The sequence below is a fragment of the Sapajus apella genome, unplaced genomic scaffold (assembly GCF_009761245.1).
Source record: "Sapajus apella isolate SASKATOON/1434 unplaced genomic scaffold, GSC_monkey_1.0 scaffold110, whole genome shotgun sequence".
Taxonomy (NCBI): Eukaryota; Metazoa; Chordata; class Mammalia; order Primates; family Cebidae; genus Sapajus; species Sapajus apella.
This window is the reverse complement of record NW_022437050.1, coordinates 3,262,837-3,280,518: the sequence shown is the minus strand read 5'-3', so window position 1 is coordinate 3,280,518 and position 17,682 is coordinate 3,262,837. Positions and strand designations below refer to the sequence as shown.

At 43.3% G+C, this 17,682-nt stretch overlaps 1 protein-coding gene across 1 annotated transcript in view; it reads left to right on the top strand.

The window, feature by feature from the left end:
- The window catches only part of GNA12 (G protein subunit alpha 12), a 118,677-nt gene that overhangs the window by 48,805 nt on the left and 52,190 nt on the right, over positions 1-17,682 (top strand). Inside the window, exon 2 of the mRNA XM_032259584.1 lies at positions 4,311-4,526. Coding sequence (XP_032115475.1) covers positions 4,311-4,526 — 216 coding nt within the window. The remainder of the gene's footprint in view (positions 1-4,310; positions 4,527-17,682) is intronic.

The window sequence follows — 17,682 nt, the reverse complement described above, 5'->3', positions numbered from 1 at the left end:
TAAAAAATGAAATAGGTATAAATCTAACAAAAGTTCCACCTAGTCTTGATTATCATAGTGATATAATAAATCTTAACATTAGATAGACTGATTGTTCCCACTTTTCTTTTTCAGACTGGCTTTGGCTAATTCAGTGCTTTTTCATACAAATTTTGGAATAAACATATCTACAAAAGATCTGGCTGGGATTTTATGGAAATTGTGCTAAACCTGTTTGTCAATGTAAGGATATTGTTACTGTGTTGAACCTTCCAATTCATGACCATGGTATATCTCTATTAGATTTTAAAAATTTCTTTCATCAACATTTTGCGGTTTTCAGCACACAGTCCTATATGTATTTTGTTAGATTTATACCTATTTCATTTTTTTAGTGATTGTTAATGGTATTGCATTTTTCATTTCACTTTCCACATGTTCATTGCTGATGTATGGAAAGACAATTGAATTTTGTGTGTTGACTTTATATTCTATAACCATGCTGGATTCGTTTGTTTATTCTAGGAGTTTTTTTGGTAGATTACTTTGGGATTTTCTACATAGATCATCTTTTATCTGCAAATAGGTTTAGTTGTGCATTTTCCTTTTTTTTTTTCTGTCTGATCTGTAATTTCTTTTTTTTCCCCCCTATTTTTCCTGAGCTGTATGATCTTTTATTTCATTTTCCTACCTTATCACACTGGCTAGAACTTCGAGTACCATGTTAGATAGCAGTGGCAGAAGTAGGCGTTTTTGTCTTTTCCTGTTGTTGGAGGGAAAACATTCAATCTTTCACCATTAATTATGAGGTTATCTGTATGATTTTTGTCAGTGTTCTTTATCAAGTTGAAGAATTTCTCTATTCCTGGTTTGCTGAGGTTGGTTTTATTTATTTATTTTTTTAATCATGAGTAGGTGGTATTTTTTAATCCCAGACTCTGAGTTTCTGGGTGTCAGATACTGCTTCTTAAAGTTTGTTTCCCCCACAGTGCCTGGTCCAGTGTTTTGCCATAAATAAGCATTGGACAGGTATTTGTGAATTGGTAGAACTAGGCACGGTCTCCAATGGCAGACAGACGAGGTCCTGAGGCAGAAATTTTGAGAACAACTCTAACCAGACCGCCCTGGTCAGCTGGGTCTGGAGGGGAGAGATTTAACTACTCTTTGGTCATCATTACACCGACTCAGTTATTCAAGGCAGAAGCGGAAGTTACAGGCACCAAATTGATACTGCAGCAGAGACATGACAGAGGCAGAATGGATTCATCTACTCTGCCCTTAGAAATGAAGCTTTTTAGGATGAGTGCCAACTAAAAGAAATGAAGCTTTTTAGGATAAGTGAGTTGTATACTTTAAATCGATGAGTTCTATGATACATGGATTATAGCACAGTAAAACTGTTACTTTAAAAAAAAAAAAAAAAAAAAAAGGCTGAATGCAGTGTCTTATACTTGTCATTCCTAGCGCTTTGGAAGGCTAAGGCCAGAGGATCACTTGAGTCCAGGAGTTTGAGACCAGCCTGGGCAACATAGTGAGACCCTGACTCTACAAAAATTTAAAAACTAGCCAGGCATAGTGAGCATGCCGGTGGTCCCAGCTCCTTGAGAGGCTGAGACGCGAGGATCACTTGAGCCCAGGAGGTCCAGATTGCAGTGAGCCATGTTCATGCCACTGTACTCCAGCCTGGGTGACAGAGCAAGACCCTGTCTCCAAAAAATAGAAAAACGTAGGTAAGTGCCTAGTGGGCAGTTGACCCTGGTGCTCTCTGTACTGGAGGACAGGGTGCTGCTCTCAGCTGGCCTGAGTTCCCCAGATTGCTGTGAAACAAGAAGCCTTTTCCAGATGGACAGACATGCCTTTGGTTGCCTTATCAGGGCCCTTGACCACTCTGCACACACCCCAGTGTGGACCATGCAAGGAAGTATGCAGTGTGCCCCTCAGAAGAACGCAGAAGTTCTCATAGACACTGCCTTGCTGATTTCGAAGCTTTAGTCTAAGAATGGTAAAATAGACTTCCTGACTGCTCGTGGGGGCTGTTTTAGCTGAGACAATATTTTCCAAAGGCTGGCTGCATTCCTAATACTATTTTAGTTTAGGTTATTTCTTCATCCCCTTGACCCTGTTGGTGAGGTAAGAAAGGGAAGAAAAATATTAACTTTATTTTCAACAATGAGGAAATGAGCAAAAGAATGAAAAGTAGTTTCTCATTATCACAAACAATGGTGGCGTTAAAACTAGAACATGATCCCCTGGCTCCCGTTTCGGTGGGCGGGCTACTTGGCTTGTCGTATTTTAGTCTTTTCCTGTCTCGTGACTGCTGACTGCCTGGATTTGTATGTTTTCCCATCCGTTTGAAGCTGGAAGAAGCAGTTGTATCTTCTGGAATAGAGGAGCTGCCAGATTTTGGTGATGATGACAGTGTAGCACGGGTAGGACTCAAAGCAGTACAGTAATCCCCCTCATCCGCAGCAGCCACCAACTGAAAATAGGTGAGGACAGTAGTACCACAATTGGGAGAGAAGGAGAGGCCACATTTACATAATTTTCATGACAGTATATTCTCATAATTGTTGTATTTTATTTTTAGCTATTGTTAATCTCTTACTGTGTCTAATTTATAAATTAAACTTTAAAAACAATACAGGTAGGGCTTGGTACCATTCAAGGTTTCGACATCCAGTGAGGGTCTTGGAACCTATGCCCCAGTTAAAGGGTGGGGCTTACTATAGTTGTTGTTAAAGTGTTGGTTTTTTTCAGGGGAGGCTGAGGCAAGGTGGATCAGCCGAGGTCAGGAGTTCGAGACCAGCCTGAACCACACGGTGAAACCCCATCTCTACTAAAAATACAAAAATTAGCTGTGCATGGTGGTAGGTGCTCGTAATCTCAGCTAAAAAGACAAAAATTAGCCAGGCATGGTGGCAGGTGCCTATAATCCCCACTACTTGGGAGGTTGAGGCAGGAGAATCACTTAAACCCAGGAGGCGGAGGTTGTGGTGAGTCAAGATAATGCCATTGCACTCCAGCCTGGGTGACAAGAATGAAACTCCATCTCAAAAAAAAAAGAGTTGGTTTTTTACTGATACACTTCATTGTCCAGTGAAATTTTCTGAATTTGTTGCCACCCCCTCCTCCCTCAGTTGTCTCTTTTCCAGTAACTGCAAAGGAGTGATAGTAAAAGGCAGACTTCTTTCTATGGTGCCTATGTACATCTGTTTTCTTTTCTTTTCTTTCTTTCTTTCTTCCTTTCTTCCTCTCTTCCTCTCTTCCTTTCTTTCTTTCCTTTCTTCCTTCCTTCCTTCCTTCCTTCCTTTCTTTCTTTCTTTCTTTTCTTTCTTTCTTCTTTTTTTTTTTTTTTTTTTTTTTTTTTTGAGACAGGGTCTTGCATTTTTGCCCAGGCTAGAGTATAGTGCTGCAAAGGCCAGACGTGGCTCACGCCTGTCATTCCAACGCTTTGGGAGGCTGAGGCGGGCAGATCACCTGAGGTAAGGAGTTTGAGACCAGCCTGACCAACAAGGAGAAACCCCATCTCTACTAAAAATACAAAATTAAACCTAAAATGCAATAAAATAAATGGAAAAAGAAAACATTTCAACACAATTAAAAAAAAAGAAAATACAAAATTAGCCTGGTATGGTGGTGCATGCCTGTAATTCCAGCTACTCAGGAGGCTGAGACAGGAGAATTGCTTAAACTCAGGTGATGGAGGTTGCGGTGAGCCAAGATCTCGCCATTGTACTTCAGCCTGGGCAACAAGAGTGAAACTCTGTCTCAAAAAAAAAAAATATATATATATATATACACACACACACACACATATATATATATATATATATATATATAGAGAGAGAGAGAGAGAGAGAGAGAGAGAGAGAGATGCAATCATAGATGACTGCAGCCTTGAACGCCTGGGCTTAAGCAGTCCTCCCCACTCAGCCTCCCAAGTAGCTGGGACTACAGGTAAGCCACAACCACACCCAGCTAAGTTTTTAATTAAATTTTATTTTTTTGTAGAGGTAGGGTCTTGCTCTGTTGCCCAGGCTGGTCTCAAATTCCTGTGCTCAATCAGTCCTCTCTCCTTGGCCTCCCAAAGTGTTGGGATCACAGTGTGAGCCACTGCCTTCGGCCATGTTATCTGTCTTGGTGATGCTATGTTCCTAGGAGTTAAGGCATTTCACACGAAAACAAACAAACCAAGAGACAAACGCTGGCTGCACATTAGCTAGCTTGTGAGTTTTCTGTGTTATGACAATTGATGCCCATTTTGAGGTTTTCTGCTGGGGTTTAGTCTTTGGAACGCAATTAAATCCTCTTTTATTTCTTTTATTTTTTAGGGCTCCAGGGTTCTTGTCGATGCACGAGATAAGCTTGGCATTCCTTGGCAGTATTCTGAAAATGAGAAGCATGGGATGTTCCTGATGGCCTTTGAGAACAAGGCGGGGCTGCCCGTGGAGCCTGCCACCTTCCAGCTGTATGTCCCAGCCCTGAGCGCGCTCTGGAGGGATTCTGGCATCAGGGAGGCTTTCAGCCGGAGGAGCGAGTTTCAGCTGGTAAGTGAGTGAGCTCTCTTTCTGGGCAGCTGATGGTGTGTTTTTTACATGACTATTTTGGAGCTTCAGTTGAATTTCCTTAAAAGCCGTGTAGCAGTCCAAGCAGGCTCTAAATCACCGTAAGTTGTAATGATCAATAACCAAAACACAGGACGGAGGCAGACGCTGTATAAAAGGCTCAAGAGGGAGCAAGAGCCACTTGGGCAAGATCAGTAGCTTTATTCTGAGAATATCGAGGGTTCTTAGAAAAGTCAGGACTGGTGCAACCAAAGGAATTTGAGTTTTTTAGAGAGCTTTGTTCATGGTAGGAAATAACACCCCCTCACTACAGCTTCCCAGCTTTGGACCTGTGGATATGGGCAAATCACAAACGTTTTCAGAACAGCACCTTGGAAGCAAATCCGACCTCGTCCAGTTGTTCCCTTCACATTTCTTCCCTTTTTTTTTTTTTAAGGGTTTAAAAACTTCACGAAGTCCAGTTATTTAGACTCATTTAGGGTCTGAATCTGTAGCCAGAAAATTCGGGGGGTTTTACCTGTTTGCCTTTTGTGTTTTTCCTACCTTTCAACATTAACCATAAAGTAAAATGTACAGTGTTTCCTATAACCAGCATAAATGTGCACAGCTGAAATTAATATATACCCAGGGTGTCTGGAAATGCCTCTGACTCTCACAGCCGTTTGCCCCCTGAGCACCCAGAGTCAAGTTGAAGTCATTAATTCTTTGCCCTTCTTATGATTTTGCCATAACTATTATTTGTAAACATGACAGTCTTGAGTTTTACTGATTCTTAAAGTATATATAAATCGTTTCTTACTATATTGTGACTTACCTTTTTCACTCAACATGTTGGAATGTCTTCAGGCGATGCACATAGCTGTGGTTCTTTCCTTTTCACTGCCCTCTGATGCTCCATTGTGGAAAGATACTAGGATCCATTCCTTCTTTCATTGAGGTACCTTTGAATTGTTTTTCATATTTTGCTATTGAAAACATCTTTTTTTTTTTTTTTTTTTCCAAGATGGAGTCTCGCTCTATCGTCCAGGCTGGAGTGCAGTGGTGCCATCTCAGCTCACTGCAGCCTCCACCTGCAGATTCAGGTGATTCTCCCAATTCTGCCTCCTGAGTAGGTGGGACTACAGGCACCTGCCACCACACTGGCTAACATTTTTATAGTACAGATGGGGTTTTACCACGTTGGCCAGCCTGGTCTTGAATTCCTGGCCTCAAGTGATCCACCCGCCTCAGCCTTCTAAAGTGCTGGGATTACAGGCGTGAGCACCATGCCCCACCCTATTCATATCTTTTACCTATCTTTGTTCTGCAGAGTAATTTTTATTTTTCCTCATTCATCTGACAGGTCCTCTCATAGCATAGCATTAGCTATACAGATCCTCTCATAGACTATTAGCATAGTCTGCTAATAGTCCTCTCAGTTCAGTTTCCTTATATTCTTCCCCCCAATTCCACCTAATGTTAACATGCAGGGTGTCGGTGCTGGAAGGGACCTCCCAATTTAAGAAGTCAAGCCCTTGTATTGTCACCACATGGAAATAAGCCCACACTGGTTATGGTGTGCCTCAGGCCACATCTTGATAATCACGGTGAGAAATTTGGGCCTGAAAGTCGTCTGCTTGTTTCTCCCTTTGTTCACTCATCACTCATTCATTCATTCATTTATTCATTCTGCATTCATGGAGCACCTACTGTGTGAGACACTGTGCTACATGCTTGGGATATAGCCGTGAAGAAGACCAACAATGAGCCTGTCCCCAGAGCGTGAGCTTTTAATCTAGACATGAGCTTGGTGTATGATTAGGGTAAAGTGGCCACAGGTAGGTCAGTAGTCATCTCTTTGTTTTGATCTTAAGCTTCAGACCATGAGACTTTGAAGATACAAAAAATATACAGTTGAAGTCATTAATGCATGAAGTCTATGATAACCAAATGCAAAGATGATGATAAATTCTTGTTTATTGGGTAGTGGGTACATGACTCTTATTACAATACTTTATACATTTGTGCTTCTTTTTATTCAGAAGAAAAATGGAGCATTTTATTAAAATAGCTAGATAGTAGGACCTTAACAGTCATCTTTGTCAAAATACACAATTACAGCAAAATTTAAAGAACACACTCACTAAGTTCACTGTTACCAGGGCTCCCCTCCCTCACCCCTTCAATAGAGACTTGTTTCTCTTGGAATTTTTTCCTGAGTGTCAAAAGCTTTTCTTTGACTTGGAAGAAAAGTCAAAGAAAAGTGAAAGATGTGGTTGTGGTAGAAAGGAAATTTTAGTCTCCTAAAGAGCATGGATATAAGAAACAAATGGGAAATACATGTCAGTATCTCAGTGTGAAATTGAGGTTTACACCTTTTCCCCATAAACTCACAGAGTCTGGGAAAGAAGATTCTCGTTCATTTAGTACTTGGATAGAAATTGAGGATTTTCCAAAGAAGTAAACAGAAACATGAGGGGTCTTGTTTTTTGCTTTTTTTCTTTCCCTGCTAACACCCATGACAGTCTCCTGTGAAGAGCTGCAGCTGCTTTGAGAATTGCTGTCGGCCAGGTACTAGGCATCTCCCTGTCCCCTCTGCTGTCTTGCTTTTTCTTGCCATTCCAGTCAGAGACAGAAACAAAAAGCGGAGGAAAAGGCTGTGTCTGGTGATTACCTTGTGACGGCCCTTTCTCCTCTGAGAGGAGCAGGGTGGGCCATGATTGGGGGCAGGCGGGGGTGGAAATCTTCCCTTTCCAAAGAGGAGGCAGCCTGGCCTTCTTTCCACTGGTCTCTTGCCATGCATGGCCACTGCTGGTCACAGGCAACAGACACCCCATGGCCATCACTTCTGTGGCTCAGTTCAAAGGAAAGGAAGATGACCTTGACACGTTAGACCTTATCTTCCAAAACACAGTTAAGTAAGATGTGGTAGGATGCTCAACAGAAAGGCTTTGGCCATCAGTATAGCTAATATCAATATCATCTTCTTGTCTGTCCTCCTTTTTAGTAAAATACAATTTAGCATTTTTAAATATAGCTTGCACATTAATGTGCTTATAGTATGTGGATGGTATTGCTGTGAGTTATCTGCTTTCAAGTATACCTTTTATTTCTGTCTTTTTTTTTTTTTAGAGGCTGTCTCGCTCTGTCCTCCAGGCTAGAGTGCAATAGTGTGACCATAGCTCACTGCAGCCTTGAACTCCTGGGCTCAGGTGAACCACCCACCTTAGCCTCCTGAGTAGCTGGGACTACAGGCATGCACCACCACACCTGGCTAATTTTTACTTTTTTTTTTTTATAGCATTGATATCTATGTTGCCCAGGCTGGTCTCAAACTCCTGGGCTCAAGGGATCCTCCTACCTTGGGCTCCCAAAGTGCTGGGATTACAAGTGTGTGCCACCAGGCCCGGCCTTAGTGTACCATTTAATTTTAGGATCTCGTTAATTAGAATGGTGTGACATAGATAACATCAGTGTCTTTGATGTGAAGCTCATGACCTGGATTTGTGTGTCATAGTCTCCTCCTGTGCCACGTGGGGGGTATTCTTTCAGTGAGTCCTTTCTGTGTGCCAGGCCCTGTGCTGAGGTCAGGTCTCATTTCCTCATGTAGCTGGTAGGACACATAGACATGCAAGCAAATCATTATAATAAATGTGATAAGAAATATAATTGAAGCCAGGCAAGGTGGTACGTGCCTATAGTCCCAGTTGTTTGGTGGCTGAGGTGGGAAGTTTGCTGGAGCCCAGGGTTCAAGGCTACAATGAGCTGAGATTGTGCCACTGCACTGATTGCAGCCTGGGCAACAAAGCAAGACCCTGTCTCCAAAAAAAAGTATAATTGAAAAATAATCAGGCTATATTAAGCATAAAGGGAAAAAGCAGACAATTCTACCTGGCAGGTGGAGGTCAGAGGTGCTTTGGAGGAGACTTCTGAAGGCAGGTAGGATGACCCAGGGGCTGATCATGCTGAGTGAGACAGTGTGGAGTGAGGTGGTAGAGGGAGCAGACAGAGGCAGGCTGGGAAAGCAGCTAGCAGGGCAGACACTCGTGCAGCCAGGGGCTGCCCTGTAGAGTCGGGCAGGCTTTAGGCAGGAAGGGTGTGCATCATTTGGCATGCTTGTGGATGCAAGCGCAAAAATCCCAGCTCAAATAGCTTCACCAAAGGGGCTTTGTGAGCCGAAAACTGACATAGGTGGGAGCTTTCTGTGCAGTGTGAGCGTTTCTCTGCCTTTTCCTGGGCTTTCCTGGGCTTCTCTATGCTGGTTCATTTTGGGCCTGACCTCGCGGTTGCAAAATGATGGCAGCAGAATAAGGCCTCACAGGCACACGTCACCACCAGGAGCAAGGAGTGGACCTAGCACGTTGCCCAGGAGATGCTGCACGTGGTCAGTTTAGGCGTGGATGAACTCTGCATCCCTGCCCTCACCACTGGAGAAGTGGGGGCCGCCTAACTAGAGCGGTGGGTGGGATGTTCCCACCCAGTCTGTGTGCCGCACACTGGGTACAGGCGGGTCTTGGAGGTCACAGACAGCGTTCTCTGCAGTTTAAACCAAGCAGTTTAAACACCTGTGACAGTGAGGCACAACTGAGGTGTCAGAGCAGTCAGTCACAGATCTGAGTTGTTATTTTTCCCAAAACTACTGTGAGTCATGTAAAAGGGACTGGGCACAGTGGCTCACACCTGTAATCCCAGTGCTTTAGGAGGCCGAGGCAGGTGGATCACCTGAGGTCAGTTCAAGACCAGCCTGGCCAATGTGGCAAAACCTCATCTGTACTAAAAATACGGAAATTATCCATGCATGGTGGTGGGCGCCTATAATCCCAGCTATTCTGGAGGCAGGAGAATTGCTTGAGCCCAGGGGTCGAGGTTGCAATGAGCGGAGATTACACCACTGTACTCCAGCCTGTGCAACAGAACAAGACCCTGTCTCAAAAAAAAAAGAGAGAGAGAGAGATGAGACAGAGCAAGGCCGGCTGCTGGGCTCTCCCAGGCTCCACAGAGAGGCAGTGTGATGATCGCGGGCAGAGGTGGTCTTGGTCCTTAGCCTCATGTCCTACTGTTCACCCTGACTGGTTGCTTCCTGACTAATCTTCTGCACAGATCTTTGCTTCTTACCTCATTAATAATAATCCTCACTACCTAACTTTTCTCTAAACATGGCCTGTGAGCAGGCCAGTAACATCTCTAGGTACAGAATTGCCTGAATAAGTGGAACTACTTTTTGTTTTTCGTAACTTACTCTTGAAATTGTGGCCAGTCAATTAAATGTGGTAATGAAATTGTGAATATAGGTTGTGTCTTTTCTTGCTCTGTCCAGACTTCTCCCAGTGTCCAGGTGTGTGCTCCTATTCTCGGCTGCGTTCCAGCCCAGGAGGGTGGGGAGGGAGAGCTCTCCTCTTCCTTTTAGAGTGACTTCCTAGAAGTGCTGTCCAGCAGGTCCTCGGAAGTCTCCTGAACAGGAACGCAGTCACCTGGCCACAGCAACAAGGCAGGCTGTGCGGTGTGGACTCACAGCCAGCAAACTGTCCCTGGGAGGAGGTCAAGCAGCTTGGGGGAAGCCTGGATGGATCCGTGGGGCGGCCATGAGAGGCGGCTTCCACACATTCTTGGCTCTCCTGGTATTCATTTTTTTGGTTGTGTGTGTGTTTTGTTTTTGTTTTTTTTGAGACTCGCCCCCTGTTGCCCATGCTGGAGTACAGTGGCACAATCTAGGCTTACTGCAACCTCAGCCTCCCCCAAGCAGCTGGGATTACAGGTGCCTGCCACCATGCCTACCTAATTTTTGTATTTTATTAGAGATGGGGTTTCACCACATTGGCCAGGCTGGTCTTGAACCCCTGACCTCAGGTGATCTGCCTACCTCGGCTTCCCAAAGCACTGGGATTACAGGCATGAGCCACCATGCCCGGCCCTGGCATTTGTTTTCTCTCTGCCATGGTAGCGGAGTTGAGCCAATGACCACAAATCTAGATGACATTTTCTGTCTTCTTGTGGTTTAGCATAGCCATGGGACTAAGTGCTGGGTCTTGCTCTACAGTCAAAATGACCCTTACTCCCAGCCTCTCCCCCTTCCCGGTGGCTGGCCAGTGTCAAGAATTGAGCAGAGTGGACCCACAATCAGAAGTGACCTTCTGCCTGTCTTGTTTAAGCCTCTGTGTCTTGGCTTTAGCTCTTACTAACGTAGCTTCCCAGAGTCGCATTTACCGGAAAGCTCAGGGGGTGGGTGTGTGGGGGAAGGGGGAAGAGTTTTCTAGCTAGAAGAGTGGCAAGTGCAGAGGCTCTGAGGTGGGAGCAGCCTTCGTGCTCCAAAGTGCGGCAGGGAGGCCGACAGGAGGCGGCCGGAGTGGTAGGTGGCAGAGGACATCTTGTGCCTGTGGAGGGGACCCTGAGGGCTGCCGGAAGGACTTAGGAATTGGCCAGAGGCGTGCTGTGGTTTGATTTACACTTAAATAGGACTGCCTTGGCAGCCATGTTGATAATAAAAGTGAGGGACCCGTGGAGGCTCTTGAAGTACATGTAAGTGACGGTGATGGAGGCAATGATCTGTGGTCAATTTCTGGATACCCTAGAACCGGGATGGATTCGCAGGCAGCTTCACCAACTGCTCACGCAGCTTCAGGGTTCCTGGTGCGTCTGCCCTGAGGGAGAGTGAGCTCCAGGATTGTTGTGTTCTGTCTGTAGATTTGGGGTGCTTGCTGGAGAGCCCATTGCTTGTCTTTGTGTGTACGCCCAGGCTGCCTCTGTGTGTCTGGACCCTGTCCCTGGGGGGCAAAGCATGCAGAGCTGAACCCCGTGCTCATGGTGTCACCCACAATGGCATCTGGTGTCTTCCTTCCCTGGGGCCTTGCTCTCTGCCAAGAAACATGTTTCAGACCCATAGTCCTCAGTCTCCCCGTGAAGGCCATCACCTCCCATTCCTTCAGGTGTCGAGATGGATGTGCTGAGTCAGGGATGCCTACAGTCGCCATCTTGAGTGGAGCAAAGAGAGATTATAGCAGCTCAGAGACACCCACCCCAGGGACAGCATCAGTCCCGGTCTCTGCTGGTCAGGGACTGGCAGACCTCTCAAGTGTTCAGTTAGTGTTTAATTAGTGAAAACTAAAGTCAGCAAATTGCACCAGCCCCTGCCAGGTGTGTGAGAGGATTTTCCCCATGCCCCAGCCATATGGCTTTAAACTTCTATATGTTTAGTCTTAGACAGATAGATTGAGAGAGATATATAATACATTTAGTTTATATGTTTAGTTTTCTATAAGTTTTGCCAGCTTGGTAAGTCAAACTTTTTATACTTATTGGTTCTCTTCATATGTTTTTGGCCATTTACATTTATTCTCTTGTGAGTTGGCTATTGACATTCTTTGCCACTTTTTTCTCTGACAATAAGCATCTTTTGATTCATACCACTCTATTGCTAGGTGCCCATTTTTTCCAACTCCCTTTTTTTTTTTTTCAACTTTTCATTTTGGCCTAATTATTGATTCACAGGAAGTTACACAGATAGTCCCCTGTACGCATCACCAGGCCTCCCCCAGTGGTTACATCCTACAGGATTATAGCAGAGGATGAAAACCAGGAGACTAACATCGGTGAGTGAGTGCTTGTAGTTTTGTGTCACTTTATTATATGTAACACCACAGTCAAAATACAGAACCACCTCCCATGGCTTCCCTCATGCTACCCGTTTCCAGTGTACCTTCTTTTTAGACCGAGTGTCACTCTGTCACCCAGGCTGGAGTGCAGTGGTGCAATCTCGGCTCACTGCAACCTTCACCTCCTGGGTTCAAGCAATTCTGCCTCAGCCTTCCAAGTAGCTGGGATTATAGGCGTCCGCCACCACACCTGGCTAATTTTTTTTTTTTTTTTTTTTTTTTTGGTATTTTTAGTAGAGACAGGGTTTCACCATGTTGGCCAGGCTGGTCTTGAACTCCTGACCTCAGGTGTTCCTGCACCTCAGCCTCCCAGAGTGCTGGGATTACAGGCATGAGCCAGTGTACCTTTTTATTTCTGAGTAGTAATCCCAGGTATGGAGGTACCACAGCTTGTTTATCTGAAAAATATGTTTGTATATGTATACACACACACAGGTACAATACACATACTTAAACGTAAAGACTGCATCATTTTTTAGCTCATAGGATAAGTCACAATGTCAGAAATGATGAATAATTTCTAGAGAAAATAGTTATTTCAGATATTAAACAGTCAGAAATGACTTTCTTAGTTTTGGTTTGGTAATGTGTGTATGTGTGAGTTTTTAACCTTCCACACTAAATTAACTTCCATAGTGTAATTCAGAGCTTTCTTGGAACTATTAAAGTCAGAAGGATCTGAGAAATTCCCTTACCAAGTACTATTTGGTATTGACACCAATTGAGACTTGAAGAAATTTGCCTGGCATGACAAAGTTAATGAATGACCGAGACAGGCATGAGAAGAACTTAGGATAGCCTGGGTATTCTAATGCTTATTTGGGTGCTGATCCCAGCTCTGGAGTGAGTGGGACACTTGCTTTTCCTCTGGGGTGGCTCTTGCCTGAGGACACAGAAGCAGGAAGCTGAGGTATTTGCTATTCTTGGATCCTGCACTGGTGAGAAACGTAATGTGTTTCTGCCTGTGATGTTGGCCTTTCCCCTTCATTTCATTAATCATGAAGAGTATTATATACTTATAAACCTCTAAAAATCTACTCCTCTAGGGAAAAAAAAAATGAAGTGTGAAGTTTTTGTAACATTGGTAGCCCAGGGTAGAAATTTGTGATGTAACAGAGTTAATAATGAAACACTTTGCATGGCAGCAAGACCAGAAACCCCAAAGGAAAATGATGATGAATTTCATTACGTAAACGTTTTTAACATTTCTGTGGCAAAAGTCAACATAAATAAAATTCAGAGTCAAACGACAAATTAGGAGAAAACTGCGACTTACAACAGAGTGTTTTTTGTATGCTAAAGGAGTGAGGGAGCGCTTGCGAATCGGTACACGAGGGATGCATCCCCAAGAGAAAGCAGAGGAAAGAAGGAATAGAGTCATCAGCCATACCACTAATTGTGGAAATGCAAATTAAAGTCATGCTGAAAGAACTTTGTCAGCTAGGTTGAGTGATTTTAAAGAATAATGCTTTGGGCTGATTGGGTGTCAGGAAATAGGTACTATCATACATAAAGGGTGGGAGTATACAGTGATGAAATTCCACAGTATGTCAAAACATCAAGTATTATTCTATTCTTTGGCAGTAATTCATCATCCCAGAAATGTATCCTAACACAGTAATTTTAGGATTTCCAGCTTGGCTGGACATGGTGGCTCACAGTTGTAATCCCAGCCCTTTGGTAGCCGAGGCCAGCATATCGCTTGAGCCCAGAGTTCAAGATCAGCCTGGACAACAGGGCGAAACCCCTTCTCTACCAAAAGTACAAAAAGATTATCCAGGTGTGGTGGCACATGCGTGTAGTTCCACCTACTCAGGAAGCTGAGGTGGAAGGATCCCCTGAGCCTGGGAAGTTGAGGCTCCAGTAAGTAATGATCATGCCACTGCACCTCAGCCTCAGTGACAAAGCAAAACCCTATCTCAAAATAATAAAATAAATTTAAAAATTTTAATTAGATAAAAAAAAAGAAGGTAAAATTATTTCCAGCTTCTAGTTATAGTGGACTAGTTATCTAAAATAATAGATAACTGCTGAAAATAATTTAAAATGTTAAACTGTTAAAAATAAATTTATTAGGCCAGGCGTGTTGGCTCACACCTATAATCATAGAGCACTTTGGGAGGCTGAGAAAGGTGGATTGCTTAAGGTCAGTAGTTTGAGACCAGCCTGGCCAACAGTGATATGCCATGTCTACTAAAAATAAAAAAAAATTAGCCAGGCATGGTGGCGGGTGCCTGTAATCCCAACTACCCTGGAAGCTAAGGCAGGAGAATTGCTTGAACCTGGGAGGCGGAGGTTGCAGTGAGCTGAGATTACCCCACTGCACTCCATCCTGGGGGACAGAGCAAGACTCTGCCTCAATCAGTCAATCAGTCAATGGTATTATGTACCGACAGGATTGTAAAGCATCACCAGGAGAAACCCCTAAGAGAGCCTTATGGAAGAAGCAGAGCCTGAGCTGCGGTTTCTGACAGATTTTTTGGGGTCTCAAAGTGGAGGTGGAAGCTTAAGATTGTTAAAGTTGGGGGATCTGATAGGAGACTTCCCTGTAATGAGTAGGGACCTCAGAGGGTGAGGATGAACAGAAAGGATACGCACAGAGGGGACAGCAGAGAAGCAAAGCAGGGAGAGGGAGGAGACAAACTAAATCCCACCCATCGGCCAGCTCCCTGGGGACCTATTACTCACATACCCAGCACCATGGCAGTCCAGGCAACCCCTGTGCGGTGGATCCAATTTAAAGTGACACCAAACAGGTAACGTACCCAAGTGCCTCGTAGAAGCCAGCAAAAGCCACTTTAACCCTCATCTGTGGAGATTCCCCACAGATGGTTTCTTAAGGGCAGGGGCATCACAGACAACAGACTCTCAGGGACACAGCACAGCATCTGGAATCAGAGGCTGCAGCAGACTGTGGGGTCAGACCCACACGCTTCAGATACTGGACTCAGGCACAGATCTTCAAACAGCTGCCCTGTTTAAAGAGAAACGTTAGAAAACTGGACGCTACTTAAAGTGACATGGCATATGTTTAAAAGAACAAACTAGACATTCTAGAATTGAGCATTTAAAATTTAAAAACTCAATGGCTATGTTAGGCAACAAAGTATTAGTAAACTAGAAGAATTAATGGAAGAAAGTATCAAGAATGTAGAACTGAGAGACAAAAAGGAGGAGAATATAAAAGGTCAGGAGGATGGAGGATGGGGTCAAAGTGTAATGCACATTTAACACAGAGTCACAGGAAGAAAAGTCTGGGGGTAGCACCATGTTTGAAGTGATGGTGGCTAGTAAATCACATCAAACACAGAGTGAAGACATCCAGTGAATCCCAAGCAAGATTAAAAATATATATGTGTACAGAGTGAAGACACCCAGTGAATCCCAAGCAAGATTAAAAATATATAGTGTGTATGTGTGTATACACATATATATATAACTAGACAAAACTGCAGAAAACCAAACACAAGGAGGAAAATCTTAAAAGCAGCTACAGAAAAAGGCAGACGTGAGCTTTCAAGGAGTGACAGTTTGACAGCTTTCTTCCCAAAAGCTACAGCAGATGCCAGAAAGAGTGGAATGTTACCTCAAGGTGTTGTCTTCAAGAGAGCTTAACTCTCAGTTTAGAATTTTGTAAAACTAAGGGGCAGAACAGAGACATTTTCAAACACAGAGAGTTGATGGGTAGCAAATCCTCACAACAGGAATCATAGGAACTATGCTTCAAACAGGAAGGAAGTGATACCAGATGAAGGTTTGAAACATAAGAAATAATATGAAGACTAACATCTCTTTTTTCTTTTGTTTTTACTTTTGGTGTCAAAGCTAAGAATTCATTGCCAAATCCAAGGTCATTAAGATTTACACCTACATTTTCTTTTGTTTAAGTTATTCTTTTCTATTTAGGTTGTTGGTACATTTTGAGTTAATTTTTGTATATGGTTTGAGGTAGGGGTCCAAATCCATTCTTCTATATGTGGACAGTCAGTTGTTTTAGCACAATTTGTTAAATGTCTCTTCTTTCCCTGGTTAGAATAGAATTCTATTCTGTTCTCTAAATTCTATCTATGCTTAATGCCAGGAACACACTACTTTGTTTACTGTAGCTTTGTAGTAAGTTTTCAAAATGACAAGTGTGAGTCTTCGAGCTTTGTTTTCCTTTCCTCATTGTGGTTTTATTTTACATTCCTTTGAGGAGTGACGATGTCAAGTTGTTACTGATCAAAAATAAAATGGAAGGGATTTGCTCTATCAGAGATTAGCAAAGCTTTGGCCTGGAAGCTAAATTTCACATAGCTTTTTTTGTGTGTGTCCCCACCCATGAAATAAGAATTTTTTTACGTTTTTCAAGGCTTGAGAAAAAAGAATATGCAGTAAAGACAGCTACATGTCTTTAGACCCACAAAGCCTGAAATATTTATCATTCGGCCCTTTACTGAAAAAGTTTACTAACCCTTTCTCTAATTATCAGATAATAAGATTTATCTTTTTAAAAACTTCAATACAGTGGAGGTATTGGTGTAGAATTAGATAAGTAGAGTGGACAAACCACATTGAGAACAGTGAAAAGGGACCACATACAAACACACAATTTCAAATAGATTAGAGACCAAATTTGAAAGGCAAAACCATCTATTTAACATGTATATATATGAGAATCTTCATAATCTTGATATAGGAGAGAATTTATTAAGGAACGAAACGTACAAATCCAAGAGGAAAAGATTATTAATTTGACTCCCATCAAATTAAGAACTTCTGGGCTGGCTGGGCACGGTGGCTTACGCCTGAAGTCCCGGCACTTTGGGAGGCCAAGGCAGGCAGATCACAAGGTCAGGAGATTGAGACCATCCTGGTCAACATGGTGAAACCCCATCTCTACTAAAAAATACAAAAAAATTAGCCAGGCATGGTGGTGCATGCCTATAGTCCCACCTACTCCAGAAGCTGAGGCAGGAGAATCGCTTGAACCTGGGAGGCAGAGGTTGCAGTGAGCCAAGATCGCGCCACTGCACTCCAGTCTGGCGAAAGAGCGAGACTCCATCTCAAAAAATAAATAAAATAACTTCAAATAAATAAAATAACTTCTGTATATCCAAACATGGCACCAGCTGTGACAGTGAAGTTGTTTGCCATCTGTAACCTGAAGAGGTGTGAGTATCCAGAATATTTAATGAACTTCCACAAATCTGCAAGAAATAGGCAATTGAATATGAGTTAAGGCTTTCAGTGGACACTTCTGAGAAAAGAAATGATATTACGATATACTCACAGATTTGCAAAAACTAAAACATCTTAAAATTCCAAGAATTGGCAAAGATGTGGAATAACAGGAATGATCATACACTGCAGTGCTGGTGGGAATGTAAGTTGGTTTCTCCAGTTTGGAAAACAGATGAGTATTATTTACTAATGTTAATATATGTGTTCCCTGTGGCTCAGCCATCCCACTCCTAGGTATGAAAAGCCATGTAGGTAAATGTTCATAGCATTATATGCAATTGGAAACC